At 43.3% G+C, this 27741-nt stretch overlaps 13 protein-coding genes across 13 annotated transcripts, besides 45 other annotated features; 1 reads left to right on the top strand and 12 right to left on the bottom strand.

Annotated features, from left to right (window-relative positions):
- Positions 1-1914: part of a sequence feature (areas merged during assembly that could not be assigned to a particular haplotype. This can correspond to areas where the two haplotypes were merged or to regions with more than two copies in the genome that were merged during assembly.) that runs on past the window's edge.
- On the bottom strand, positions 31-729 carry Tc00.1047053511277.350 (tubulin-specific chaperone, putative; the record flags this gene model as incomplete). The annotated part of the gene is made up of 1 exon (XM_816744.1): positions 31-729. The coding sequence occupies one exon, from the start codon at positions 727-729 to the stop codon at positions 31-33; it is 699 nt and encodes a 232-aa protein (XP_821837.1).
- Positions 913-936: a microsatellite.
- Tc00.1047053511277.340 (hypothetical protein, conserved) lies at positions 1317-3086 on the bottom strand (the record flags this gene model as incomplete). Its single annotated transcript, XM_816743.1, has 1 exon — positions 1317-3086. One exon carries the CDS (start codon positions 3084-3086, stop codon positions 1317-1319), a length of 1770 nt encoding a protein of 589 aa, XP_821836.1.
- Positions 1915-2757: a sequence feature (areas merged during assembly that could not be assigned to a particular haplotype. This can correspond to areas where the two haplotypes were merged or to regions with more than two copies in the genome that were merged during assembly.).
- Positions 2758-3042: a sequence feature (areas merged during assembly that could not be assigned to a particular haplotype. This can correspond to areas where the two haplotypes were merged or to regions with more than two copies in the genome that were merged during assembly.).
- Positions 3043-3176: a sequence feature (areas merged during assembly that could not be assigned to a particular haplotype. This can correspond to areas where the two haplotypes were merged or to regions with more than two copies in the genome that were merged during assembly.).
- Positions 3177-5187: a sequence feature (areas merged during assembly that could not be assigned to a particular haplotype. This can correspond to areas where the two haplotypes were merged or to regions with more than two copies in the genome that were merged during assembly.).
- Positions 3295-3332: a microsatellite.
- On the bottom strand, positions 3384-4280 carry Tc00.1047053511277.330 (uracil-DNA glycosylase; the record flags this gene model as incomplete). The annotated part of the gene is made up of 1 exon (XM_816742.1): positions 3384-4280. One exon carries the CDS (start codon positions 4278-4280, stop codon positions 3384-3386), a length of 897 nt encoding a protein of 298 aa, XP_821835.1.
- Positions 4625-4708: a sequence feature (T-rich).
- Tc00.1047053511277.320 (hypothetical protein, conserved) lies at positions 4749-5375 on the bottom strand (the record flags this gene model as incomplete). The annotated part of the gene is made up of 1 exon (XM_816741.1): positions 4749-5375. One exon carries the CDS (start codon positions 5373-5375, stop codon positions 4749-4751), a length of 627 nt encoding a protein of 208 aa, XP_821834.1.
- Positions 5188-5620: a sequence feature (areas merged during assembly that could not be assigned to a particular haplotype. This can correspond to areas where the two haplotypes were merged or to regions with more than two copies in the genome that were merged during assembly.).
- Positions 5579-5607: a microsatellite.
- Positions 5621-6435: a sequence feature (areas merged during assembly that could not be assigned to a particular haplotype. This can correspond to areas where the two haplotypes were merged or to regions with more than two copies in the genome that were merged during assembly.).
- On the bottom strand, positions 5706-6767 carry Tc00.1047053511277.310 (hypothetical protein, conserved; the record flags this gene model as incomplete). The annotated part of the gene is made up of 1 exon (XM_816740.1): positions 5706-6767. One exon carries the CDS (start codon positions 6765-6767, stop codon positions 5706-5708), a length of 1062 nt encoding a protein of 353 aa, XP_821833.1.
- Positions 6436-6880: a sequence feature (areas merged during assembly that could not be assigned to a particular haplotype. This can correspond to areas where the two haplotypes were merged or to regions with more than two copies in the genome that were merged during assembly.).
- Positions 6835-6923: a sequence feature (T-rich).
- Positions 6881-16677: a sequence feature (areas merged during assembly that could not be assigned to a particular haplotype. This can correspond to areas where the two haplotypes were merged or to regions with more than two copies in the genome that were merged during assembly.).
- Positions 6980-10360, bottom strand: Tc00.1047053511277.300 (uncharacterized protein; the record flags this gene model as incomplete). Its single annotated transcript, XM_816804.1, has 1 exon — positions 6980-10360. One exon carries the CDS (start codon positions 10358-10360, stop codon positions 6980-6982), a length of 3381 nt encoding a protein of 1126 aa, XP_821897.1.
- Positions 10864-10955: a sequence feature (T-rich).
- Positions 11402-11432: a sequence feature (AT_rich).
- Positions 11465-11509: a sequence feature (T-rich).
- Positions 11985-12009: a microsatellite.
- Tc00.1047053511277.290 (aconitase, putative) lies at positions 12057-14753 on the bottom strand (the record flags this gene model as incomplete). Its single annotated transcript, XM_816803.1, has 1 exon — positions 12057-14753. One exon carries the CDS (start codon positions 14751-14753, stop codon positions 12057-12059), a length of 2697 nt encoding a protein of 898 aa, XP_821896.1.
- Positions 14819-14850: a sequence feature (AT_rich).
- Positions 14941-14964: a microsatellite.
- On the bottom strand, positions 15093-16451 carry Tc00.1047053511277.280 (hypothetical protein, conserved; the record flags this gene model as incomplete). The annotated part of the gene is made up of 1 exon (XM_816802.1): positions 15093-16451. One exon carries the CDS (start codon positions 16449-16451, stop codon positions 15093-15095), a length of 1359 nt encoding a protein of 452 aa, XP_821895.1.
- Positions 16526-16566: a sequence feature (AT_rich).
- Positions 16678-16698: a sequence feature (areas merged during assembly that could not be assigned to a particular haplotype. This can correspond to areas where the two haplotypes were merged or to regions with more than two copies in the genome that were merged during assembly.).
- Positions 16699-22539: a sequence feature (areas merged during assembly that could not be assigned to a particular haplotype. This can correspond to areas where the two haplotypes were merged or to regions with more than two copies in the genome that were merged during assembly.).
- Positions 17402-18712, bottom strand: Tc00.1047053511277.270 (hypothetical protein, conserved; the record flags this gene model as incomplete). Its single annotated transcript, XM_816801.1, has 1 exon — positions 17402-18712. The coding sequence occupies one exon, from the start codon at positions 18710-18712 to the stop codon at positions 17402-17404; it is 1311 nt and encodes a 436-aa protein (XP_821894.1).
- Positions 18885-18919: a microsatellite.
- On the bottom strand, positions 19034-20344 carry Tc00.1047053511277.260 (hypothetical protein, conserved; the record flags this gene model as incomplete). The annotated part of the gene is made up of 1 exon (XM_816800.1): positions 19034-20344. One exon carries the CDS (start codon positions 20342-20344, stop codon positions 19034-19036), a length of 1311 nt encoding a protein of 436 aa, XP_821893.1.
- Positions 20359-20388: a microsatellite.
- Positions 20474-20498: a sequence feature (AT_rich).
- Positions 20531-20560: a microsatellite.
- Positions 20559-20591: a microsatellite.
- Tc00.1047053511277.250 (hypothetical protein, conserved) lies at positions 20656-22011 on the bottom strand (the record flags this gene model as incomplete). The annotated part of the gene is made up of 1 exon (XM_816799.1): positions 20656-22011. One exon carries the CDS (start codon positions 22009-22011, stop codon positions 20656-20658), a length of 1356 nt encoding a protein of 451 aa, XP_821892.1.
- Positions 20793-20879: a sequence feature (GA-rich).
- Positions 22031-22053: a sequence feature (AT_rich).
- Positions 22073-22095: a microsatellite.
- Positions 22157-22180: a sequence feature (AT_rich).
- Positions 22181-22220: a microsatellite.
- Positions 22252-22271: a microsatellite.
- On the bottom strand, positions 22332-23477 carry Tc00.1047053511277.240 (vacuolar ATP synthase subunit c, putative; the record flags this gene model as incomplete). Its single annotated transcript, XM_816798.1, has 1 exon — positions 22332-23477. The coding sequence occupies one exon, from the start codon at positions 23475-23477 to the stop codon at positions 22332-22334; it is 1146 nt and encodes a 381-aa protein (XP_821891.1).
- Positions 22540-22981: a sequence feature (areas merged during assembly that could not be assigned to a particular haplotype. This can correspond to areas where the two haplotypes were merged or to regions with more than two copies in the genome that were merged during assembly.).
- Positions 22982-24622: a sequence feature (areas merged during assembly that could not be assigned to a particular haplotype. This can correspond to areas where the two haplotypes were merged or to regions with more than two copies in the genome that were merged during assembly.).
- Positions 23606-23679: a microsatellite.
- Positions 24188-24213: a sequence feature (AT_rich).
- Positions 24232-24292: a microsatellite.
- Positions 24403-27564, top strand: Tc00.1047053511277.220 (hypothetical protein, conserved; the record flags this gene model as incomplete). The annotated part of the gene is made up of 1 exon (XM_816797.1): positions 24403-27564. The coding sequence occupies one exon, from the start codon at positions 24403-24405 to the stop codon at positions 27562-27564; it is 3162 nt and encodes a 1053-aa protein (XP_821890.1).
- Positions 24623-25268: a sequence feature (areas merged during assembly that could not be assigned to a particular haplotype. This can correspond to areas where the two haplotypes were merged or to regions with more than two copies in the genome that were merged during assembly.).
- Positions 25269-26565: a sequence feature (areas merged during assembly that could not be assigned to a particular haplotype. This can correspond to areas where the two haplotypes were merged or to regions with more than two copies in the genome that were merged during assembly.).
- Positions 26566-27326: a sequence feature (areas merged during assembly that could not be assigned to a particular haplotype. This can correspond to areas where the two haplotypes were merged or to regions with more than two copies in the genome that were merged during assembly.).
- Positions 27327-27741: part of a sequence feature (areas merged during assembly that could not be assigned to a particular haplotype. This can correspond to areas where the two haplotypes were merged or to regions with more than two copies in the genome that were merged during assembly.) that runs on past the window's edge.
- Positions 27672-27703: a microsatellite.
- Positions 27704-27741: part of a microsatellite that runs on past the window's edge.

Raw genomic sequence — 27741 nt, 5'->3', positions numbered from 1 at the left:
AAATGATTCAAAATTATGGACCGCATTTCACTAAAACTCCTCTGGTGGAAAATCCCCGACTGTCACCTGGTCCGGACGTAAAAACCCGCCATATTTCGGCTGACATTCGAACACACGCGTCCCCTTGACACTACCGTCACCCTTCCCCACAGGCTCGTCAAACTCAACGCCAATCCAATAGCCTGGCTTCAGCGACGCAACGCGGCCAACAAACCGCACCGTTCCCAGACGGTCTCCAGGCTGGCACTGGCAACGATCATCGACGTGGATCTTCTCAGCCGTTTCCTTGTAGCTGTCTGCGTCCAGTTCCTTTGGAAGAGGATTACCAGCCTTTTCGGCCTCCTCACGTTGTCTTGCCATCATGAGTTGGCGGAAAGCCCGAGCATTGTCCTCCCGTTTGCTGTATGCCTCTTCTGTTATCTCATACTTCTGTACCTGAGACACGTCCTCAAAGTTTGCTATTTGCTGCGTTGGTCGAAGGTCCACAACATGAATGACAAAATCATCTCTGCACTGGTAGTACCCGAGCTGCTTGTCGTCTGCCATGCTTGACTCCACCTTGACGCCTCGGTCATCGATAAGCTGAAGCTGCATTTGCTCTGGAGGTGTGGCAAAGTGCGTGAAAATGTTGCTCTTAATGCTCGCAATCGTCTGTGAAAGTTCGTAGCGCTTCTCGGGGACACGTATCCCACTCGATGAGTGCGTAATTGACACCCGGACGACAGACATGGCCTATGGTATCAACACCCTCCAGTCGGAAACGACACAAACACGATGATAGCCAAAACTTTTCTATTTTTTGTGGACAGAATGCCCGATGCAAATCAGGTCTAATAATTTGCAGGAACAGCAACAAGAAAAAAACAAAAAAATTTTACACATATACATATATACATAAACTTCTTTTTTCCTTCTCTCTCTCTCTCTCTCTCTCTCGTTAACACCGCTGCCGCTGTCGTCTTATTTTCCCTTTACATTGCAGTTGTCAACGTGACTCCCATTCATCCAATGGGCTTTCTTCTTTTTGAAAATTGCTAACACCCATAAAGAGCTTGGAAAAAAAAAAAGGATAACACAAGAATGCCTGATTTACATGACGACAGCATATGAAAAACGTAAGAAAAGATGTGTGAAAACACTGCAGGTATCCCCCTTTTTTCGCGTCTGAAAACTCAACACACACTCTTCTTTTTTTCTATTCGTTTTCACACTGTTTTTTTTATCTCCTTTTTTTTTTTCATCTTCCCCTCACATTCCTCGGCAACCCGCTCAGGCTTTTTCTCTCGCGTCCGGTACCTTGACAGGCATCCACCCCCCTAGCGCCAGTAGCCTATTGTACCATCCCTGCAACCGCTGACGATGAAGCTGTTGGTCGACGGGTCAAAGACAGCACACTGAACGCCGTCTTCATGCCCCGCAAGTACGCCTACAGTGGAATTTGGTATATCAATAATTTTAATTGTGGCGTCCTCACTGGAGACAGCAAGATACATCCCAGTGCCATCGGAAGCTACATGATTCGCTGCGTACGGTCCGCAATCAACAGTTAGTTTTTGTTCCATGCGACGTACGTCCCAAAGCGCAACAACGCCATCCGCATCACAGGATGCCAAAGTTTCTGTTGTGCCTAACACCGCTACAGACTGAACAATGTTGCGATGGCCATACAATGTCTGTACACAACAGTTCATACGGGAATCCCACAAAGAAACAGTCTTGTCTCCACTACCTGTACATAGTATATTAGTGTATGGCTTCCACACCACAGCATTCACGGTATCCACGTGTCCCCGGAGTGTCTGACGGCACTTACCAGTTGTAGCATCCCAAACGCGAGCCGTTTGATCAAGCGCTCCACTGGCCAAAAGAAGGCCGGTTTCCTGAAAGTCCAGACACCATACACTGTCACAATGACCTTTAAGAGTCAACTTGCAACTGTTCGTGGCAAAATCCCACAGTTTCACAGTCTTGTCGCCTGACGCAGTGGCCACCATGGTCCCAGTAGGATGCATAGCCACCGATGAGATCCAACTCTTATGGCCGTCACCAGACATTACAAGCTCACCCTGTGGTAACGCAGAAAGCCGCCAAGTACCGTCGTCACTGGAGCTGGCAACAGCTGGCTTCTCGGGGTGCATAGCAACTCTTGTCACGGGCATGGAATGCGCTTTAAATGATGATTGGCAAACCCATGTGAATGGCTCAGTTCGAGCAACGTAATTCGTATTCACGCTTTTAGATCCTGATCTTTCATCTGCCGGCCATCGAAATCCATCAGATGAACTCTCTGTCGTTCTAACAGCTCGACCACCACGTTTCTTTTCATTTGGATTTGCATCACTGGCTTTGGCAACATGCCCGTCCTTCCGTTCAAATGCGGCCTCTGTTGCTCTGGAGCGAGTTTCCCCTTCCACTTCTGACTTTAGCATCCGTTCCATGTTTTCTATTTGTTTCTCTAGCCTCGAAGCCTTGGCATCCAACTTATCCCTCTCTATAGTAAGCAGTACTTTTCCTTTGTGCAGTGTCTCACACTTCTGACGAAGTTCATTTAGAGTTGGAGTAATATCCTCCGCATGGCGTTGTGCCTGACGAAGAAGCTTTGCAACCCTGTTTTTCTCTTGAACCACACGATTGTGGTTGGCACGGTGAAAATCCCGCTCCTTCTTCGTTTGGAGAAATAATTTCGTGGTTTTTGCCGTCAACTCGGCATGCTGGCGAAGTTGGTGCTCCAAGACATCAATGCGATCCTGAAGAGCTGCGGTCTCAAGATAGTTATCCGCGAAAACAGGAGCATCTGAGAGCGGCTTTGACCCGTACTTCTCGTACCACTCAATCTCAAATGCCTCCATTGTGCGGTACATGCCGTTTCGCAGGAAAAAATTACGCAAAAAGTCATCCGTAGATTCAGGAATCCGCTTGAGGACAGGGCGCGGCGGGGGTGGCATGCCCCGCTCTCGTTGCATCTGCACTGTACGCTGAAAGGTGTCAAAGTCCACATCCTCTATTTTCGACATGAGAGTGGCACTCAACTCCGGGTCCTTCGGTGTCGACTCATCATCTGCGGCGAATTTGACACTCGACCGCATTTGGATAAAACGACAATCACCAACTTCACCTTTTCTTTTTACTTTAAGTGTGTCTGGAATAGGAGGAAAAGGGAGGGGAATACGGGGGGAGGCAGTTCTCTCCAGTCTTTTATGTGTGGTCTTTGGCGGCACAGCTCTACAAATAAAAAGCGCGCAAAAAAAAAAAATATATCCGCAAAACTCAAGAAAGAAAAAACCATCCCACAAGAACAATGACAATAATAATAATAATAATAATAATAATAAGTGAAACACACAACAAAATCTCCATCCGGTTTGTCTGCCAAACCCGTTCCGTTAGTGACGTCTTTCCACTGACATGGGAATACTCCAGTCGATGGGGGAATGCCCCAGCTGTGTCAAAGCCGCATTGCACTTTGAAAAGGGTCGAGAGCCCCACCATTTGGCCGCGCTGAGTGGAGACGGATGCGCGTTTTCAATGACAAGATGCCGCTTCTGGTCAATCAATGTGATTTTCTTCCGTGCAAATCCACCCCAAAGAAGAAACACAATTGGTCTTTGATGCTTCTCAGAAAGCAAACGAATAACGCCATCGGTAAAGGCCTGCCAGCCACACTTTGCATGGGAATTAGCCTGGTGTGCCTCCACAGTGAGCGTTGCGTTAAGCATCAACACACCTTGCTCCGCCCAGCATTGTAGATAGCCGTGTGGAGGTGACTTGAACCCAGATATATCGGTGGTAAGCTCCTTGTACATGTTCAGTAAACTCGGTGGTGGACGAACACCAGGAAGCACAGAAAAGCACAACCCATGCGCCTGACCAATGTTGTGGTATGGATCCTGCCCCAGCAGTACCACCTTGAGCCTGTCGAGTGGTGTACTGTTGAAGGCGGAAAAAATTAAATCACTTGGGGGAAGAATAACTTTTCCCTTCGTCTTCTCTCCCTCTATAAACTGCTCTATGTTACGGAAGTTAGTGGTGGAAGTAAGAGGTTGCAGAAAGGCACGCCAGCCGGAGTCCGTAATAAGAGCCGAGAAGTTGTTGCTGCAACAGATATCGTCCTTATTTTCCGTCCTTGGTTTGGTGAAGGCCAGGGCCGGTTCCCTCACACCTTGCATACGGCGTTTCCGTGAAGCCGCCTCGTCCTGTTCATCCGATTCCGCGTCCACGTTAATCACATTTGGACTTGGGTCCTTTTTCCGCACAAAATCTAGCAGAGTGCGCTGCACCATGTCCAACAACACTCCGCTCCTGTGCGTTAAACACCCCTTGTTTGTTTATTGCAACAACAGACGTTTAAAGAAAAAAAAGACAACATGTATTTAAATTTGGGTGGTGTGCCATTTCCACACGCAGGGAAAATAAGGGGAGCCTCTGTCACCAAGAAAAGCAAATAAAATAATAATAAGAAATTTTCATGAGTAGCTGATTTGTGGGATACCGCAGCGAAGGGAATCGGCGTTAGTTGGCCCCTGCAGTTCCCCTGAGCATTTCAAAACTTCCAAAAACTAATACACCCAAAGTCAAATATATGCATATATTTTCTCTGAGTGCGTATCTACACATACACACACACAAAAAAAAAAAAAAAAAAGAACTGTGAGAAAGGGAAAAATAAAGAAAAATGAAAATTGAAAGGTAAGAAAAAATGAGGGAAAAACACATTTTAGTGACGGATTCGGCTAGGAGATAATGTCTCCTCATGTGCAGCCAAGGCTTAGAAATACCTTGCCCTCTCGCTTATTCCAATGCTGAATAACAAATCCATATGCTGAAAGCAGGGTCGTGATCAACTCGTCGATGCTCCGCAGCAGTTCCCCTTGGTAGTGTACCCCCGATCCATCGTCAGAAATCTTCAACGCGGGCAGTTGAGGCTCAATCACAACCCCATTTTTAGATTGATTGCCCCCTGGCCAGTGCACAAATACGGCTTGCGGGAGTGCCCGGCGGAAAACCAATCGCTGGTACTCAAATCTTCCAAGAATGGCCTTCTCTAGCTCCGGTAACTGGAAGAACTGTGCATCGCTGAGTAGCTGCTCCCACTCATCAAAAGACTCAGGCAGCAGCAAGGCACCGGTGCGAAGGAAGTTGAGAACGTGGCGGAATGTTACACCATCACGATCAATGAAAAAAGAGCCGTCCTCGCTGACTTTCCCGGTGCCGTTGACTATCGGCCCGAATATGGGGTGTTCGTGGAATGACCTAAAAGTCGCTCGGTACGTCAAAAATGTAACGCCCCCAACATTTAGCGAAACCTGCTGTGCCCACTCACCGGTTACGTCAAAGCCGAGGTTCCTCTGTATCCAGTTCATCGCCCGCACCGACATGCAAAATTAACCCTCACGCTATTTGTAAAAAATCACGTCAATTCCTAAGAATATTAATAATAAATTCCTGACCGCAACGAGAGACCATCACACATACACCCAAGAGGGGAAAAAAGCCATGAATAGGAAAAGGCAACAGAATACGACATAACCACACAGACAGGCACAGGTACATACATAAAAAAAAAAAGTCATTTAACTGCAAAAAAAAAAAAAAAAAAAAAAAAAAAAACCTACTCTTCACAAAAAGAGTATACATTTAAGAGTAAAAAAGGGCACACCACACAGCGACAAAGCCATGGAAACAGAGAAAAGAAAATTGGATTTAGGTTAAAACCGACGGCGATGATTGCGATATTTTTGCTCAGACCATACATGAATCAAAGCGGCATATGACGCAGTGATTTCCTCCTTCTCCACTGGAGGTAGTCGTTGAAGAACTTCGCTCGCCAACGCTTCTTTCCCACTCTGCTCCAAGACCGATATTAAGGTTGCATACGTGACCACATCTGGTACTGGTGGGGGGAAAGTAGCGAGAACGCTCTCCTCCCTCGCCTCTGTCCCTAAAGAGGAAGAAACCCCTTCCACCGTCGAACCAGCGGACGCTACACCAATTCCTGTTGTGCCTGAAAAAACTTTGGAGTCCAGGTTTTGGAGTGGATTCGGTCCCATGGAACGCACAATGGCCAAGGCCCCTTCCCATTCAAGTGCTGTTTCACACGCTGCTATACACGCGTTATATGCCTCAACAGGTTGTTCCTCAGGTGGTATCCTTGTCTGCAGAAAATGAAGTGCGCGCTCCCAGCCGTACAGCCCCTCACCTATAGTCTCCTTTTTCGTATTGGCCAACACCGCAACTGCATCAATCAAAGTCTGACGGGATTGGCTCCGAAATATCTCACCAATTTGTTCCACCAAATGCCACTGCTTTGCCGATGCACATGTGTCGAGGAGTAAAGCCAAATGACTAACGCTGGCTGTGACACCCTCAGCACCCTCGGCTCCCTCTCGTAAGGTGAGTGAAACACCATCGCCCTCCTCCGTTTGGTTGATCAACAACATTTTAGTAACCTCAGCAAAGGATCGCAAGGCGTCTTCCCATGCCCGCATTCGCTTCGCGGTGTGCAGGTATGTAAGTAAATCATGACTGTTCCGAATAAGATTATTCGACTGGTGAATAAAAGGTCGTCCAGCGGCCGTGGATTCTTCATCCTTCTCAATGAGGCTGAACAACTTGGCGACGCTTTTATCTCCACGCCCCAATGAGTTGTCAAGCGGGGTGGATATGCCTATTGCCGGATTGCTCGCCATAGGAGTAGCAGTATGCTTCATGTGCTTGCGTGGCAATCGCATAGAGCGTGCCAGCACCTGTTCCAGAGTAAGCGGTGGCATTGACTACGAGCAAAATAAAAATAAAAAATGGATTCGAATATTCCCCGCCAATTCCTGCCACTGGGCAAGAAATAAAAATAAGTCGCAAAATAAACTCACATACACAAATACACAAAACAAAAACAAGAAAAAGAAGTAAAACTAGCAAAAAAACAAGGGTCAATATATATATGTAGATAAACGTGTATTAGGGGTAAGCATGTTGTTAACATTCAGAACAGCATGCTGAGCTTCAGCGCCACTCTCTCCAGCTGCTCATCGCCATGCGCGTCCTCCACGGATACAAACCGCTTGGGAAAAGCATTTTCCAACAACTGCTGCACACGATCCGGCAACTTTTCTACCGAGAGACAAAAAAGCATGGCAATCTCCAGCTTGTTTTCCTCATGCGCCCGTTTAAATAAAAACGCCCATTCTTTCTGCGAGGTGGCGCCAGGAATTTGAAAAAGCGACAGCAGTCGCTCTAAGCACCCCTTCTTAATACAGTATTCAATATACTCTCGTATCCAACACAGCTCCACAACACCCTCTGGAAAGTCATGCTCCTCGAGAAGGCTGAGAACATCCTGCTTGAACTCTTCTTTCTGAACTGAATTCCCCACCCCAATAGTGATTATGACGCTCTGCATAAGTTGCAGCAAACCCAAGACACCCCTCTCAACTCGCTGTAGCTTACGTTGAGTGCGCAAAATAGTCGAGGATCCTTCTTCTGCATGATGCAACTGCACAGTCTCCCTCGCATCCGCACCACATGTCATTTGTTTAAGTCTCATTTGCCCCATTTTTATTCGTGCCCACAACAATGCAAAACGTCTCTGAAGCAAAATTCGTAAACAAGCGAGGTAGTCAGCCGGAGAATCACAGATGCTTGGCCCCGATGCTTCAAACAGAGCAAGTACCAAGTCTGCCAAACCATCAGCAACATCCTCTAAAGAAAGTCGTTCCACCTCACTTCCCATCTTGCGCAGTTGTTGAAATGCTGCTCCTTGAACGGAGCTCGACAACGCCCATTCAAAAAACGCCAAGGAAGTACCTGGATAATGTCGCATGGACAAAATGATCGCCTTCGATGGATATGTGGCAAAGATATACGGAAAATAGAGGTAAAAGAAACAGAAAGGGTAACGAGACGCTTCCATGGCATCAACTATTTGCGGGGACTGTTCAACAATGAGTTGTTCCAAATGAAACCCCATTGACAAGGGACACTCAGATTCCATCAGAGAACGCCGGTCAACCTGGAGCTGCAACACCAATGAAATACACTGTTCGTGGCCGTTGACCACGCCTAAAAGTCGTAACCGAGTATTTCTTCCAGACTGTGTTTTTGTCATTGAAGAAACAAAAGAGGTACTGAGGGCAAGAACTAGCGGCAGATAACGACCGTCTGCACCAGAGCGTTTTACTGTCTTTTCAATAACGCTTGCTTCCTCCAAGCACCATTCCTCCTCTATTCCTCGCGACCTCCAACTTTCCAGTTCCCCCACATAGCGTTCTGTTGCATGACGCCTTGGCAGAAAAAGGGGCGCAGGCCACGGGACCGCAAGCAGTAAATAAAGAATAAAAAGCGTCTGAACCCATGGGTTTTCTTTATCACCAGTTTTATCTTTGATGGACCATGCAAGGGCCGATTTAAGCACATTTCGTAGTGCATTCACGGTGGCTTCTTCCTCGATAAAAGAGCTTGTATCCTCTCTGTTGCTGTCGCATGTCGCAGGGGAATTGGCACCGCATGAGATAACTCTTACCTGGCTCAACACCGAGTGAAAAGACTTCGTCAGTAACCCACATTCAATCATCCGTTCTTCCAAAAGTGGAAGAAATTCTTTTACGGCCGTGTAAAGCTGCTCATGTTCACCAAGGTGGAGAGCATGGACATTAAAAAGGCGGATTATTCGGTCCAACTCCAGAAAAAAACGCTTGGATTTCCACACGGACTTTTCTTCCTGCATTTCATGTTCTTTTCTAACAAAATTCATTCTGTTAGTAGTGCTACTCTCACCAAAAGGAATGTCTCCATCTACAATTGGCACCTTTGTGACTGCGTCAGAGGGATTTGAAAATAAACAATTATTTGCATGACCGCTTCCTTCTTGTAAAGTACGGCTCTCACCCAAATCATCGTTTTGAGCCATTCCTTCTGCATCCGCCTCGTCAGTGAAGCTATTGTTACGGTGCAAAGATAATGTCCGCTTCAGGCTAACAGGAGAATCACAACTGTGCGCCTTGTCATCTGTGGTGAAAGAAGAAGACTCAATGGAGTCTGCACAATCTGAAAAAGGTGCAACTCCCCCTGGTAGCTCTGGCGACACTCTCTGCCCCAACAATTCTCTCCGCCGTACCACACGAACAATTCTCTTCACAACTTTTATTCGATGGACCCGTTTTTTGGTAATTGCCGCATCGTGCGTTTGTTCAGACTCCGGTCGGGCCAATATTTCACGGGCATTGTCCACCCGATCGTCTTGAAGGCATAACGGATTGATTCCCAAGGGAATATACATGAGACGACCGTCGGAGCACAAGACCAACGCTATGGAAGAAAGAATCACACTGGAAACAATAGCCACATCATCAAAACGCCGTGTGATGTGATGGGTGTCTGTAGCAGATAAAAGCAAAAAACTAATAAATCGCGGGCCTTCAGACCACAGCAAAACGGGTAAAAAAAACTGTTCCTTGCCCCCGTCCAAATTCTCATCCCCCTGAGAAGAACCCACCAAGAATGATGAAAGACGCAAGGGCTTTAAGACTCCCAGCGCTACATCGGACTCCATTCGGTATGTCCGTGAAACTTCACCCTTTGAAGGGACATATTCAAAAACACGCGCGTTGTGCCGCGCAGCATACACCGCATGGTTTATTGGCCAAATACAGGCTCCAAAGAGACCTTCCTCCCGGGGCTTATTCCCTATCGGTTTGAATGTCATAGAGCCGTTTGCATACGTGACCACAATGCTGCGCCGCACAGAGGAAATAACTAAAACACTCGTTTCCGCATCCCACACCATCTGTATAATGGGTGATCCCTCCCTTAACATGACACGGTGTGAATCGTTTACAGACGCTGACACTGCCAACACCGTTCCGTTAAGGCATCCCACAAGAAATGTATCATCATCTAACCAACAGTGAGCGGTTACACGGTTTGTATATTGCAAGCTTGTCTCATCCGCAAAAAGTTCCAGTGATCTACCAATTTGCATACCTCCAGCACCAGAGCGCGAACTCATGGCGTCAAATGTCACAAATGTAACAAAATAGCCTCTGTGCAAACTCGATATAAGGGTACCACTGATCGAAGCATATGGACACACACAGAGACAATCAATCGCCAAGGACATGGTCCTCTTATTGCGTAGATTTTCGCCCTTTGCCCCATTCAATTCAGCAGGAAGAAGAGTCGTTACTGAAGCGACAGTTTCAAGTCCTTTGGAGTGGTGCTCCAGACGACAAACAGTCATTTCGCCACTGGTATGACCAAAAAAGACATGAGATTCCGTGGCTGCAAAACTGCAACAAGAAGAATTAGAGGGGCATGAAATGAAACGGACTATGTCATCATCCAAACTAAGTCCCGTGCTTCCCACCATACTGTCACACACATCAACATAAAAATAAAAAAAGGCAAACCTTGTTTTGTTGATTCTTTTTTTTTTTTTTTTTCTTTGCTACTTCCTTGGCCCGCACGATTCCCTTCTGGGCCACCCTGAAATATTGGAATAAATTGTAAAGGAAGGATGAGACAAAAGTGTCAATCAACACCGCCAAGATGTGAGCCACGCATACAGAAAGAGATAGGTATAAATGTATAAACTGGGAGAGAGCGAGAGAGTGGGAAAGAGACCGTCCATCTGTCTTTCCGTGCACAAAAAAACAAAAAAACAAAGAGCGATCAAATTATCGTCTTCCCGTTTTCCCCCCCTTTACGCAGCAAAAATGGCTCACTGTGTTACTGTAGCGCTTTCATCTTGCTGGTGTTCTCGTTCTTTTCCCGTTTTATTCCTCCGCTGCGGGTCAAATGGTTCTTGGCGTTTGCCTGCTCCCGTCTCAGTTTACTTCTCCTCCCCCTCCTGCATTCTGTCGCAAGGACGGTAAAGAAGGAAATAGGAAAAAAAAATCGCATATAAAAAACAGCAAAAAAAAAAAAAAAAGGTAAAATATGAGCGAGGAAAAAAAAAAAAACAACTAAATTTCTCAGCCATAACTGTCACGAGCGCATGCGGTTCCTGCTGATTAATCCGCCAGCACAGTGATGCAACGCCAGACAAGCGCCAAGAATGATATAAGGACAAAATAAAACAAAAAGAAAATCGCCACTATTTGCAAGTAGGAAAAACAAGGCAAAAAGGCATTGCTCCACTTCCAAATCGCTTATAACACACCCCTCCCTGTGGCACCCAGTAAGCTTTAAGAATTTTAATTTGTTCCCCCACCCACTCTTTCTCCATTCCTTCATCTCCTTCTCAATTGACTCTCTCCCCCTCCCACACTACACACAACTTGCGTATATTCATTTACATTATCCGCACGTTTCTTCCCTTGTCCTCTCTTCAATCTCACATTTTCATCCTTCAGGCTTCCTTTACATCCTTCGTTTTCGCTGCTCGTTTGATCTCCCTCATAACCCAACCATTATATATTATAAATATAAATATTTTTTTTCCCGGAAGCGGCTTCTTTGGTTCATTGCAAGTAAAAGGTAAAACAACACACAGAAAAAAAAAAAAAAAAAGAAAAGAGGATTATACGCTCGAGCAAGCCCCTGTTCCCCATTCATGCGGAGCGAATAGAGAAACAAGACCACAGTTTGCCTCATTGTACCCAACAAACCCCGATGCGGGCGGTATTTATCCAACACTTATACATCCATAGACAAACAAATTGATCACTCGTTTTGCGATGCCCTAGCTCGTTGGAAACCAACAAAGTTGCGGTCCTTATTGACTTCTCCATCCACTCCGTATAAAAAGCGGTAGGGAATGGACGGGACCAAAAAAAAAAAAAAAAATCACTCGCTGCCTTCCAACATGGCATATTTGGGGGAAAAGGTCAGGTCATACATAAAGAAACCTTCATCTCCTTCTCATTGTCCTTCGCATTTTCGCTAGCACAAAGCAATACATAATGCTAATAATATAAGTAGGTGCAGATAGAATTGTAATTGGGCACCCCAGCTGCACCATTGCTCACAAGTAAGTGGAAAGTATAGATTTAATATATATATATATATATATATATAACTATTATTACCATTTCTTTTTCTTTCCTTTTCGTCTTTGGTTTCCTTTACAAGGCACCACGGATTTTTTCTCGGAGAACGTATTGAAGAATACCTCCGTTCTCCACATACTTCACCTCCATCTCCGTATCAATACGCAGTATGGTACTGAACGAAGAGCCATCGCCTTTCTGTACAGTTGCCTCTTGACCGGGGCGCAGGCCACCAGAGAAATCAAAAGAGTACCTTTCTTTGCCCGTTAGGCCAAGAGACTGCGCACTCTCACCAGGTTTAAACTGAAGTGGTACAATACCCATACCAACAAGGTTCGAGCGATGGATACGCTCAAAACTCTCCGCAATGACAACTTTGATACCTTGCATAAAGGGGCCCTTGGCTGCCCAATCACGCGAAGATCCACTGCCATACTCCTTACCAGCAATAATGACGAGGGGAATATTCTCCTGTTGATACTTCATGGCTGCATCAAAGATGTACATTTTTTCGTTGGTAGGGAAATAAATAGTAAATGGCCCTGTCTGACCCTCGCCAACAAGCCGATTACCAAGGCGTGTGTTTGCAAATGTTCCTCGCACCATCACAAGGTCATTACCACGGCGTGAACCGTATGTGTTGAAGTCCTTCCTCTCCACCCCGTGATCTTGAAGGAATTTGGCAGCCGGAGAATCCTTGGCAATGGTGCCTGCAGGGGAAATATGATCGGTTGTGATAGAGTCACCAAAAAGCGCCAAGCATGCCGCGTCTTTTATCACAGTGTTCGGGGTGGGTTCCATGGTCATACTCTCAAAATAAGGCGGGTGGTGAATATACGTTGAATTGGGTTGCCACTCATACAGCTTACCTTCATTTACCTGAAGGGCGTTCCATTGTTCGTTAATTGTCGTAATATTCGAATAAACAGATTTAAAGAGTTCCGGTGTGACGTACCGACTCACAATTTCTTGCACTTCTTCGTTTCTGGGCCAAATATCCCGCAGGAACACACCTTTTGCAATAGGTTCTTCGTTAAAATCTATATCGACGCGCCCTGACAAAGCGTAGGCCACAACAAGAGGTGGTGAAGCCAGATAATTTGCGGCTGTCAACGGGTGTATGCGAGCCTCAAAGTTGCGGTTACCAGACAATACCGCTGCGGCAACAAAATTGTTTTCACTGATGCATTTCGATACTTCTGCGTGAATATCCCCGGAGTTGCCAATGCACGTCATGCAACCGTATCCTGTCGTGTTAAATCCCAAGGCATCCAAAGAGCTCTGTAGGCCTGCGGCTTCCAGATACCTTGTCACTACATGCGAGCCGGGAGACAGCGATGTCTTGATTCCTGGTGGCACCTTCAATCCTTTTTCAAGGGCCTTCTTTGCCACCAATCCGGCGGCAACAAGAACATGGGGATTCGAGGTATTGGTACATGAGGTGATGGCTGCAATCACAACGCTCCCATGACGCATCACCGCCTCTTGCCCATCTACCATATAATTCTTTGTCTTATTTACATCCTTTGCAGGAATACCAAAGCCTTTGAAACCTGACTTGGCTTGGAGGCACGCAGCAAAGTCTTCCTTCATATTTTTCAGTGGCACATGATCTTGTGGACGCTTAGGACCGGCGACACACGGTTCCACAGTAGAAAGATCCAGTTCAAGGTGGTGCGAATACTCAATTTTTTCATCACCTGTACGGAACATTTTAACAGCCTTGGCGTACGCCTCAATACGTTCCAACTGTTCCACACTGCGATTTGTGCAACGCAGGTAATTAATGGTTTCTCTGTCAATTGGGAAAAAGCCGGTGGTAGCACCATACTCCGGTGCCATGTTTGCCAGCGTTGCGCGGTCAGGCAAGGAGAGGTTATCAACGCCAGGTCCGTAGAACTCCACAAATTTACCCACCACACCAAACTTGCGGAGGTTCTTGGCCACAGTAAGAACAAGGTCGGTTGCTGTGCATCCCTCAGCCAGTTTGCCGGTAAAACGATACCCCAGGACCTGTGGCAATACCATAGAGAGGGATTGACCCAACATGCCGGCTTCTGCCTCGATGCCACCAACACCCCATCCAACAACACCAACGCCATTAACCATCGTGGTGTGTGAATCCGTGCCAACAACGGAGTCAGGGTAAAGCAATCCCTTGTTGTTGAACACAACACGGGCAAGGTACTCAAGGTTAACCTGGTGAACAATTCCAGAACCAGGAGGAACAATCAGGAGATTGTCGAAGGCCTTTGAACCCCATCTAAGAAACTCAAAGCGTTCACGATTGCGCTGCATTTCCATGTCTTGGTTTTCCTTCACAGCAGTGGGAGTGCCAGCCTTGTCAACTTGGACGGAATGGTCCACAACGAGCTCCACAGGAATTTGTGGATTAATCTTATTCAAGTCACCACCCAAACGTTTGGTTGCCTCCCGCATTGCTGCCAAATCCACCACACATGGGACACCAGTAAAATCCTGCAAAACGACACGAGCCGGTTTGAATGGAATTTCAATGTTCTTGTGGCAGGTTTCCTTCCAGTTGAAAATGTTATCCACCATTTTGGATGTAATGTCAAATTCATCACAGTTGCGAACGGCTGACTCCAGAAGCACACGAATGGAAAATGGCAAAGTTTCATACCTGGGATCAATTTCATGCAATTTGAAATACTTAGCCTCCCCTCCGTCTGCCGCCATTGTTGCAACATACTTTATAAATGGATTCAGCTGAGGATTCCCAGTCCTTGAAGCTGATGTGGAACGAAACATCCTTTAATTCAACAAATAGTTTTTTTTTTTTTAAATGCGCTGAATTAGCTTTGCTGTGTGGCCCCAATTATATATATTTTCATTTATTTATATATAACCATACGCATAGAAGAGAGAGAGAGAGAACAGGGTATAGAAATATAATAAAAAAAGAAACTCAATATTTTTTTCACTGAGAACCAACTTGAAAAAAAAAAAAAAAAAAAAAAAAGACAACAAGACACAATTTAATGACGGTATAAATAACAACAAGTAAAAAAAAAAAAACTCTCTTCAGAGATGAGACATCGCTCTAATAATTCGGTAATTTTCCTCCTTTTTATTCTTCTCACACCATTTTCATTGAAACCTCGCCAGTTCCTTCGTCAACTGCTTGTTTCGCCTCAAAGCATCGCTAAGCTGTTGATGCAGTGACTCTATCTGACTACTGTACAGCTTGACTACATCAGATCCTCGCCGTCTCTCAATTTCTAGCTCTTGACGCACCTGCTGCAGCTGTTTTTCTAATTTCTCCTCTTGCACAACCCTCTCCTTCCCACAGATCTCCAATTGCACCAGCAGTGCTGCCTCACGCCCTTCTAGTTCCTTCAACATACGACGCAGCTCCATTGCCTCTCCCTCGAGAGCGCCCCGTGTTCCCACATCTATTGTTTCGCCTTTAGCACACACACACCTGTCTTTCCCCTGATTCTGCTTAGACAGAAGCGTCTCAAGTTCCTGTTCCACCCAACACTTCTCTCGCGTTACCTGTTGAAGGGTCATCTCAAGCTCCTTCACCACACCTGCAAGTTCATGCACTTGTCGTAGTGCCTCGTGCTTCTCCTGCACCTGGTCATCCACACATTCTTCCCAATGCTGCTGAGCGACGGCAAGTCGTTGCCTCCATTGGTTTTCGTTCTCCGAAAGACGGTTGCTCCACTCAGTCTGTAATTTTTCCCGTTCCCTAACAGCAGCAAGGCCTGCATTGTCCTGCATACACCTTACACGACTCGCCAGCTCCTCGTTCTCCGCGCGAAGACCTGATAATGCTTCTTGAAACTGCTGCCGATGACGGCGTTCTTCCTCGCGATGACTCTCTTCAAGCTCTCGGGTTCTTTCAAGAAACTGTTGCCCAGCTTCAGATCGAGCTTCCTCTAGCTTTTCATTCGATCTCTTTAGCTGAATTCGCAAATTGTCGACCTCTCTTTGTAGTGACATCATTTCAACTTCGCTAAGGGGAGTAATATGCTCTAGAGCATTTGGTTTCTTTGATCGCTTTACAACAACAAGAGGGCCTAACTGAGCAGTTCGCTTCACTGCCCAGGAAGAAGAAGTCATATTTGCATCCATGGGCACCAGAGCCTGCGGGTCCAAAGATACTGATGCGCTCGAGCTCCTCCAGTGATTCTCACTCTGCCTTTTTTCTGAAAGACCGTTTTCGCAAGAAATCACGCGGCAGGAAGAAGAACAAGGATCAGTTTTCGTGAATGCACCGGCGTAATTGTTTTCAGGGTGAGCGGAAGGATTTGATCGTGGAGCCAATGGAAGAAGCGGAGGCCAGCGATTGCCAGGATCAAAGGCCTTCTGTACATCAGGTTGAAAAAAATTAGGAATATGATGCCGATTTGAGGTATCGGTAGCAGAAGACATCAGTGTTGTGACAATCACACAATTCCCCCCGGCATTTTCCACATGTGTCTCTTCTGACGATTGATCCATACGGTTTGATTTATCTTGGTAACAAAAAATTGCCTCACTTACTATTATGGAACACAATCTCCGCCTTCCATTCCAATTTATTTATTTATTTTTTAAATTTAAATTTTGAAAAAAAGTGGAAAGTTCCAAGGCGCACATCAAAGAAATGAAAAGGAAAAGAATAAAAAAAGAACCGGAGAAAACCACACACATATGAATTCCCCACCAAAGGAAAAAAAAAAATATGCGTGGTGCGTCAAATGACGGCACACAAAAAGGGGTGAAAAAAAGATAAAAAGAAGATGTGAAATAGAAGTGCAGGGGAACACCGGCACGTCATGGCGTGTCTATGCTTCATTTTTTGTTTTTGTTCTTACTGCTTGTTTTGGTATTCAAAGCGAAGCAGACAGTCGTGTAGCAATCTATCCCTCGTGATACAGCCGTATCTACATACCTGAGTCTCACATGTCGATTTGCCTTTTTTTTCTCCTCCTCTCGTTTATATCGCCCCCGTCGTTGCTTTTCCTGTAAGGTGCCTCTTTTTCCCCCTTTTTTCTTTCGCAACGTACCGTTGGCGTGAACGGTAAAGCGCTCCACTATACACATATGTTTTTGTCTGTTGTTGTTCCTGTTTAAAAATTTTCTGTCCTTTACCTCAAGTGCCAGGTCGCATCTTTCATCATCCCGCATCGACACAGCCCTGACGCTGGGCTAAAACGTCCGCCTTGGATTTATATTAAAAAACCCGCCACCCCTTTTGATGGGAATACACGTTGCACATATCGTTGAACTGGATGTCAAAAGAAGTAAAAGAGGCGCGGGGAGAATTGAAGAGGAAAGATGCTGAAGAGCTTTATTCTTCCATGACTTGGTTTCAACCGGGAAACCAAACCCCAACTTTATCCTTTCGCATTCCCCGCTTCACCTCTCCCCGATACATGCGAATTACATTACATGGAAAAGGCAAGACACTAAAAGTCATCGCTATCTTCATCCACATCGATATCGTCATCATCCGTGCCTTCGTCACCGTTGTCGTCATCGTCAAACGAAGAATATGAGTCATCCGACCCCCCTCGCCTCCCTGCCAGTGCAGGATTTATTTGATTGGAAAAGGTTGGGTTCGCCATTGGTGCCGATTGTGGAGGCCGCTTGTTTGTCGAGGTTGGTAGAATTACGACTGGCGTTCTTCCAACATCCGCGTTATCAATGGAATCTGGTGATGCTTCTTTCCAAATGTGAGCACCCGTTTTTATGTTATAACTCTTATTCTTTCCGGATTCTGAACTGGATGCCGGGGCTATTCGACCCTCAAGAAGATCTTCAATTTCCGGTGGGCACTCGGGTTTTCCCTTTTCCTTGCAACGATCGGTCATGTGAAGTCCGTGATTCGGATAAAGAACATTAAAATGAGGCCTTTGGAGCTCCTGGTCATCCTCCGTGAAGTCATACACATGCACAAAACGATTCACCTTTGGGTCTAGGCGAGCTGACTCAAAACAGCTTTTAAGTTCAGGTAAACGTAAGTTAAAGGGTTTAAATGTCATGTGATGACTTGACTCGATAACTGGGTCAGTCGATGCGAACAAATGAAGCGCGATGTGCTCACAATCACGAGTCCGCAACTGTTTGCAAGCCACATACACGGTCATTTTCTTACAATTACGCAGAAATACGCTTCCCTCACAAGCGGCAATAATGAGCTCACCATTCTCACAATCATCCACGGTAATACTATCCAGTGGATCCAAGATGTATACAGTGCAATTGTTAAGATATTCCAATTGAACTTGTTGCCCACTTACCTGTCCTCCGCAGCGATAAAAAGTTTGTCCCGTCCACTTCGATATAAAATATTTGGTGTCCTCCCCATTATCTGCCTTCTTTGGTGCCACCGTAATCTTTGAGGATGATGGAGAAATAGTTGTGGAACCCATAGTTGTATTTTCAACTTTTGGTTTATCGCCACCATCTTCATTGCACACCCCTTGAATCAGTGTCATCAGGATCGGACCCGTCGTGTCAGGAACATTCAATGCACGCATAATCGCTCCTTTATCTTCGAATGCATTTTCCGTCAAACCCGCCTCTCTTTTGAGTACATTCAGGGTGTAATTCAGTCCCAGATGCTCCAGATAATCCATTACAATTGCAAGAGCTTGTTTGCCTTCTGTGGCTTTCTTTGCTGCTGTTAATGTGGGAGATGGCATAAAAAGATTTGACAACATCTTGGAATCCTCCGAAATCGACCTGAGAGCGGCATCAACGACCATGGCCCACATCTTTCCTAATTCCCCAGAGCTCCTCCAGTCGCGCGCGAATAAGTTGCTCCGTCACTTGATCAGTCATCTTTTGGGTCTTTTCTCTTTTGTAAAACCAGTAAATCAATTTCTTTCAAATTATCTATCTATTTATTTATTTCGCCTATTTAATTCTGTGGCTTCAATAGGATACAAAAAAAAAAAAAAAAAAAAAAAAAAAAAAAAAAAGGTCTAATATTTCAGCTAAAGAACATTTCTATAAAATCACATTTTAAAAAGGACACACACACTCACAGAGAGAGGCAATATATATATTGAAATAAATTTTCGCAACATTCTACGCTACTCTTCCATGCGGTTTACAATGACCTCAGCCTTTTCCTCTTCTTCTACTGGAAGTAATTTGGAAAAAATGGCACGCAGACGAGGATTAAGCTTATCCGGTTCCTGATCAAACTGGAATATAAGATACCCCACAGAAAACATATAAAGAAGACATACTAAAATGTGTTTGGGATACGGTATCCACCCCAAACGATGCTGTGTCATAACAAAGGATCGAAGGGCATGCATCAAACAATACAGAGCCAAATCCATTCTCTTCCCTTTTGGTTCAAGCAGAGTTGCAATACCTGCAAGTGAACAGAAAATAGCAAAAAAAACACCACCACGAATATTCCACTGTGCAAAAACACACGCAAAACGCACAGTGCTGGCTGAATAAAGGGCCAAAAAAAGCGCGCTCGAAAGCACAGAAAAAAAAGTCTTTTGTATTAACTTAAATGGTCGTCTTCTTAGTTCTTTCCTTTGGTAAAGAAGAATGACACCAAGTTTCAGCGGAATATAAAGTGGTAAACCTACTTGAATCATGTTCCTTCCGATAAATGAGATAAAAAAGTGATTGCATGTCATTCCTGGATGAGTGAGCATACAACCAATTCGAAAATGCTCCCTCGGACTCTGAGGAATCTTCACTCCCCTTTCTATGCATAATTCTACTAATTCGGGGGTTAGCTGATACCTTGCAAGACCTGCATGGCCCCTAACCAGGCGGTTATCCAACATGGATGCTTTCGACAAAAATTGCTGATATGATGGGGGCAATGAAAAAGGGGCAAAAACGACGCTATAAAGAATTTGAGATGCACTTAAGCACATCACAAGAATGTCATAGTATTGAAATTGTTGTAAAGACTCTGGTAAAAGTGGTATAATATGACGCACAGCAAAGCTGTTTAACGCTCGCACAAAGATATAAAGACATAAATCGGTTCTGGTCTCTTTGTTCATGACAAGCACAGGCACGGCACAAACGGAACCCGAAACGGCAGCAGCAACCTTCTCAGTTATGCGGCAACATCGACCAAGTTTAAGAATAATCTGTTTTAAAAGCGGAAAGCAAGCCAGACCAGCAAAAATAGATGCCCATTTCAAAGGATCAAGGGAAAAAAATTCTTTTACAATCTGCTTAAACACAGTCGAGTGTAATCCCACTTTTCCTATGCGTTTCAGTATACCAATTAGAATCCTTCCCACTGCAGCGTAGAGAGCGTTCTGCAACGCGGCGACCGTGGTGCGACGTAGCAAACCTTTCGAGAAAAGTTGATCCCCTTTCCCAGAAATTACACGATATTCACTTAGTGAAGCTGACATTCGGTCTTCTTACCAAAAAAAAAAAAAAAAAAAAAAAAAAAAAAGATAGAGAGAGAGATTAAAAATCAAATTGAAAAGCAAAACATATTCATTTAAAAAGTTTATTTTAGGCAAATATATTTATGATCCATAATAATTTATTTTTATAAAAATTGAAGAAGGATATGATGCTCCAACTCAATAAATCAACAACAACACCAACAACAACAACAACAAAAAAAAAAAAAAAAAAAAAAAAAAAAAAAAATGGAGAATAAATGGAAAAAACTGTTGTGTAAAAAGAGAAAAAAATGGAAAGATCCCCTAGAAGTTTACCAAAAAAAGGTACTTTTTTCCATGTCAATCATTTCTTCAATTACCTCTCGGACAACGATCATCTCACCATCCTCTATTATTCTTGATTTTGCAGCCTCAATATTTACAAAATCAGCCTCCATAAATCGCCGTCTTCTTTCCCTTTCCTTCCTTCGCTTTTCCTCACGTTCTTTCCTTTTTCTTTCAGCCCTTTCCTGTGCAACTTTTCGTTTCAATTCTTCCATTAGCCTGGTACTTTCTTCAGCTTTCTTCTTTGCTTGGATTATTTCCTCCTTTTCCTCCGAGTCATCCACCTCCATAGTGACTGCAGCTATAGTTTTCCGCTGCGATTCACCAGAAACAAAATCAAATAGCGCAGTTATATAGCCTGGTTGCAAACTCATAAGTGCAACATGAGAAGATGTCAAACAGGATGACTCCTCTATACATTCGGTTGTAAAATCTTGAGGAAGTTCATTGTGTTCCGTCTTATTTTTATAAAGATCAACAATATGAAATAACTTTTTTTTTGAACTCCCTTCAACAGACCCACCAAGCTCAAGTGAAGTGGTGTGATTAGATAACCCAGTTTGTATCATAATACCTGTCCCAACAATTAAGGCTGTCGGCGGCAATGATGTATTCAAGTATTTTGGGGTGCTCCATCTCGTTCCTTTGTAGAAGGAATAAGTAATTTTATGCTCTCCCTTTGTATATGCTGACACGGCAATCTGATATTTTCCACTTTGAGAAAGAGCAGTTTTATCCACAACATCCAGAGGTATCTTGCTTTGAGCATTCCAAACCTGGCCATCAGATGAGTAGAAAAGCACATGATCAGTAGTAGAATTTTCTCTTACCACGACTGCATTCATAATATAAAGATTTTCTCCCGGGAAAAACAACGAGTTACCCTTAAAATTAATATCCTTGATCTCTTCCCCAGGCCAATAGTGGAACGACATCACTAAATCCTCCCTTGGCGTTTCCACAAGAGAATCTACCCATTCATAAGAAACAACCGTAACATTAATCACACTCGAGTTAATCTGCTTCAAGTTTAAAGGGCAAAAAAGAGAATTGTTTACAACAACTCCACGGTCTCCACAAAACGGATAATTTGTTTGCTGAACCAAAAAACTCCTGGCTCCATCGGATGTGCAAACCGCTGTTGCTTCTTGGGAACATTGGGGACAAGAATCCTGGTGAGCACGAGCACAGGCAACACCTTCTTTTAATACCACAGCACCCGAGGGTTGCCAAACGCCATGATCAGCATTTACATGAGTCACTCGAGTAGGCAATATTTCGAATGCTTCAGAGTGGCTCATAGCCAGCACTCCAAGAAAAAGAGCAATAAAAGCATAAAGCATTGTTTTATAGTTCAGTTAGTTATTATTTTTTTTTTATTTTTTGCATATGTGGAAACTTTGTAAAAAAAAAAAAAAGAAAAAAAATGCAAATATTGAAGTAATGATCTATTTTTAAAAAGAACCTTACAGAAAAAAAGGGGATGGCAAAATATATTAAAATAAATAAATAAATAATAATAATAATACTGATAATAATAGTAATAATAATATGGTGTAACAACCTATGAAAAAAACGCCGATTAATAATAATAATAATAATATCAAACAAAATCAATAAAAAAGGATTAATACCCAATATAACAATTCCTCCTCAAAAAATGCTAGTCTTTCTGAAAGTTGGTTACTTTAAGAGAAACATATGGGTACTCATACTGCAACATTCCAGTATCTGTTGGGGGTTCGTTCGTCAAGGGAGAGATTAAATTGGGGTAAATTTGCAATATTTTCTTTCGGATTTCCGCTTCTTTTTTGCCATCCACTTGTAGCACAACCGATATGCATCGAGGAGGCAAACCATACTTCAGGAGACTCTCAACAAAGACTCGAAGTGCTTTGACATGTACCCATGCCACATAGCAAAGAGAATACTGCTGCCAAAGTACTGTATAAAGTGCCTTCCGTTCTTTTTCAGCCTTTTGATTCAGTTCCTTTACTTCAGCTACCGATAAATCATCAACTCCATCAATGTCTCGAACCGTAAAACGTTTCTTCCGGCAGATCATTTTTACATCATCCATCGCTTTACGAAATGTAACAATGCTGTTAAGAACACATTCCTTATCTTCCGCAATCACACGGTTTGATTGGGGACAAACAAATTCATTGAGGGACCAATAAGTTTCAAGCCACTCCTTTTGAGAGGCCAAAGGTACAACAACAAATAATGTAACAAGCATTTCCGTGTCCACAAAACATTGAAACTTTTGATTGTAGGAAGCAACCAATTCCCTAATTGGTTTCACCGATAAATTCCCCTGCGTTTTTCGGTTCACAGCAGTTAGCCTATTCCGTGTTTCATTGTATTCACTTAATAATACACGAATACGCTCTTCTATTGACGCCGAAATTTGAGAAAGTTTCTCTATTAGTGACTGAATTTTTTCCCTTGTATCAAATTGCGCTGAACTCCAAAGAAAATTTTTGATATATGCAGCTGGAGTCATTTCTTGTGTTTGGTTAATACGAAGGGCAGAAACGACACTTCGTGGTTTCTGAGAAGTCTCTTCCATAAGGGCAATCAACTTTTCCACATTATTCTCAAGTTGGGGATCAAGCTTGGCAAGTTCATCACTTGCCTCTATTAATGAATCAAGTGTTCCCACCTTCAGCGTGGGGACAACAAACGGTCGGAGAGCTTGACCCAAAGGTCCCATCTCTGCCACAAGGCACTTAAACTGAGAGGATGGAAGAGTGTCATTGCACTGTGGCAAAAAGGGAAGGCCAAAAATAAGAAAATTTTCTGTCATGATACGTTTCGCTTCTTTTAATAAAGGAAGAAGGAGATAAAAACAAGGCAGATATATAGATAAAGAAAAAACTCCATATAAGAAAAAAACAACAAAAAACGTTCGCAACGGAAATTAATAACATTCCAAATAATAATAATAATAATAATAATAATAATAATAATAATAATAATAATAATAATAATAATAATAATAATAATAAATAAATAAAGAGCATTCCAAACCGCGAAAACAAGCAAAATCGCACAAACAACACCTCCCCTCGGGAGGTTCAACATAAACATCGCACTGGCACCAAAACTCGCAAACGCACAGAAAAAGGATCCAATACGCCTAAAAAAACGCCGTTCTTTTTCAGAAGAAACTAGCGAGCGGGATCGCATCTAACACTCGCCTGGTCGCCGCGCCTCCCGCGCCCTTTTCCAAAAAAAAAAAAAAAAGGAAGAAACGGCGCGCCGCGCGAGGGACGCCATCAAACGCCAACGCGCGGACGAGGCCAAGGACACGGAACGAAAGCGGAGAATACCACTCCAGAACCGCTTTGGCCCGCCGCGGCGCGGCGGACGACAGTACCGCACAGATGCGGGCGTATGTGTGTTTGTGTGTGTTCGTGATTGCGTGCCTACTTTTCAATCCTGGGGATTTTTCTATCAGACTCACGTTCTGTGACGGGTTCCAGCTTTTTTACTTCTGTTTTTGGGTTTTCTGGCAAATTATTATTTTTTTTTATTTTTAACAATTTCTGATGAAATTATTATTTCTTTTTTTTTTTTTTTTTGAATTTTTTTATTTTATTTATTTATTTATTTATTTATCTTAGTTGTTTTAACACGTATTTCAGTGTTATTTTTTATTTTCTTTATGGATCCTTTCAAAAGTGTTTTTTTTTTCTTCTTTTATTCATTTTTGTTAAGTGCCCTTGAATATGGAGTTTTTGGCCTATGAGGACGGGACTCTTCGTTCTGAGTTCTACAGAACTTCGGATGCTGTAGAGGAACCGATTTTTAATCCTAGAAAGGTCTACCATCAGGAATCGAAAGTATCTCGTTTTGTTTTGAATGGCAATCAGGAATTCACAGGTGAAGAAGGGGCCCTGGGCTTTATTCACAGTCCAAAAAGTGTTCTTTTTGATAATTTTACTGTAGGTGAAACGTATACAATGATAATGGTGCTGACAAACTGTGCAAGTCGATCCAAAACCTTTCGGGTTTTGCCAATTCCCATAAAGTATAGGGACGTATTACGTGTTGAATATGCCCCACCGCCAAGAATCTCAACAGGATTGTCGTGGAAAGTGCGGGTGATATTTACTCCTGAAGAAAATATGGATTTTGAGACGGCAGTTGGGTTTCGAACAGAGGAAAGGGTCTTTTTTGTCCCCGTAAAAGCCTACCGCAAAAGATCTTGTGTTTCGGTTGATCCAGAATGTCTTGATTTTGGCGTCGTTATCTTTGGTGAAAAATCCACAAGGGTACTAACTTTGAGGAATGATGGCGCTCTTGCCGCCAAAGTTTTTATTTCCGGATCCTTTAGAAAATGGATGGAGGTGTTTGCCAAGGATCCTCAAAACGATCAAGAGAGTCTTGTTTTGAGTATTAAACCCGTGGCAAATCAACTTTTGGTGAATCCATTTTCGACGTGTCGTCTAGAGGTGACATTTTCTCCGCACCGAGAAATCAATATTGATGATGAAATTGAGCTTCGTTATGATTCTGATGGGAAAGAACATATTCAGAGGGTTTCTGTAAAAGGTTTTGGCGGTTCGCTTCCAGTTTATGTTTCCTCTGCATCCATAATAGATTTTGGGTGGTGTTTCTACGAAAATAGGTATTGTGAGAAAATTTTGATAACCAACGCCACAAATGTATCGGTCAATGTGGTTCCCGAAATTCCACCCACACTGGCATCTTCGATGATTTTTTCCCCGGAAACAGCATGTATTCAAGCAAATAGTACATTTGATCTCTATTTTTTATTTACACCTTTTCGGGGTATGGAATCTAATATTTGTTCTGCTATTAAAATGATTGTGTCAGGGCAGACATCACCGATTGCGGTCACGTTGAAGGCTCAGATCACTGAAAGAGGATTTTCTTTGGAACCAAAGAAACTGGAATATGGCACTTCTAGTATGAACGAAGAAATTATTCTTCCTTTAAAAATAAGAAACAACTCGGATTTGCCCCAAACTGTGGGATTTTTAAAACTTCCTGTAAATGTACATGTAACACCATTTCAAACTATAATCCTCTTGCCGAAAGAGGTGTTTGAGGTTAAGGTTGGAGTTCGACCTCCTACATTGGGACAGTATACACAGATGATAAAAATGACCAATGAATATGGTGATTCCCAGAGTGTACAAATTACTGGATATGGCAATAAAAATGTCGTGCAATTTTTGAAGCCGTGTTTTAGTTTTCCAGCGTGTCCCTTTGGTGGAGAAACAGCCTGTACAAATGTATTGGAGAACCGTGGCTCTGTTCCTTGTGGTTTTCGTTTAATTTCTCCAACAGATGTTTTGAGAGTTTATCCTTCATCAGGGGTTCTTTATCCTGGAAAAACCATTCCAATTGTTTTGATATTTAGACCTCCAGAACCCCAACCGATCATTGTGACTGTAGAAGAAAATGTTTCTCGCCCAGGTGGAAAAGGTGCATTGAAAAAGCGTAAGGAAAGAGAAAATTTAAATGCAACTACAGGAGTTTTGGATCAAGAAGTGGTCTCCTTAGATACACTGTACAAGGACTGGGAAAGTAATGTAATAGATGAAGAATGGAGTAGACATTGCACTTTTTTGGTGAAATGTTTAAGTACTATGGAAACAGAGAAGTTTTTAAATTTACTTCAAGTTAATTGTACGGTTGTGAAACCAACATTGATTGCGCGATATCTTTCACGCAGCCTTCAAAAAATTGTGGTACAGAAGGTTTCGTCAAAACGCAATTCAAAAAAATCCCCTCCGTTGGTAAATCTAACAGAAGAAACATCTGTTGTTGAGGTGTCTGGGGGTGGTACACATCTTGATATTGATTTTGGTGAAGTACCGCTGAAGCACCTGAGTGAAAAAACATGTTTGTTGCAATATAATGGCGAGAGGTCTATCAGTTTACAGGTACGGCCCGTTAACACACTATCTCCATTTCGAATAGTAAAATTACCGCCTGCCAAATTATCTCATAAGGAAGAATGCACCATGGGTATTAGATTTCACCCCACAGAGTATGGCAATTTCAGAGAAACTATCAATATTGCATCCGTTGGTGCGAACGATATTGCGCTTTCTTTATCTGGTATTTGTCGACCGGCGGATTTGTTGATCACTCTCTCGAGTGATATTACAGGGGACCGTTTTAATTCAATTGACTATTTTTCGTTTGATACTGTACTTGTTGGGCAAGAGATTCGACAAACGTTGTATATTCACAATTTGGGCTCACTAACTGTTGAAGTAACTGCCAAACTTCTTTCCGCCGAGGGCAAAGAACTTAAATGGCCTGAGTCGCACTCTTTCATCATTGAATCAGATCGGTTTACCATTACTGGTAATTGTAAGGTGAGTATCATGTCTATTTTTTGTCCTCGAGTCGCTGGAACCTTGTCCGCCTTTCTTCAATTGAGCGCGGGTGCGTTTCATCACACAATTCTACTTAAAGGAAGGGCGTCCGAAAATTTGGTTTTTTATACCTTTCCAGAACAAAGCACTCAAATGACAGAAACTTCTTTTGTGTGTACTGGTCTGCAACCAGAAGTTTTTCCACCCGAAGGTTCTTCTCCCGCATATCCATTTCAAGTTCTTTGTGTTGCAGGAGAAACGAAGACTATAACAGTTGGATGTGTCAAACTAGGTGCGAGTTTCGAATGTATTGTCTGTGGTTGGAGTGAATCGTATCATGAAAATGGGTGGAAGTTAGAGCCTATGAAGGTCAATGTTCCATCAGGAGGTAATGTTTTGTTTACATTGAATTACAATCCAAAGCGGGAAATTGGTGATGTTTCTTTCTGTACTTTTTTCTTCATAACCAAATCTTCTCAGCCATTGGCCGAGACTAAGTGCCACGTTCGATGTACAGGAACAATGAAAGTTTAAATTTTTTTTTGTTTTTGCTATGGGATCCTTTTTTTTATTATTGTTTTTGCCATTTTTAGTGTCTTGTGCGTTTTATTTGAGAATATGTTTATCTTGCTGACATGCCTATAATAATAATAATAATAATAATAATAATAATTTTGCTTTTGCTTTTGTCTTTCATGTTTTATTTCTACT

Source organism: Trypanosoma cruzi, genomic scaffold (assembly GCF_000209065.1).
Source record: "Trypanosoma cruzi strain CL Brener 1047053517087 genomic scaffold, whole genome shotgun sequence".
Taxonomy (NCBI): Eukaryota; Euglenozoa; class Kinetoplastea; order Trypanosomatida; family Trypanosomatidae; genus Trypanosoma; species Trypanosoma cruzi.
Note: the sequence above shows the minus strand (reverse complement) of the source record. Positions and strands in the feature narration are given on the sequence as shown.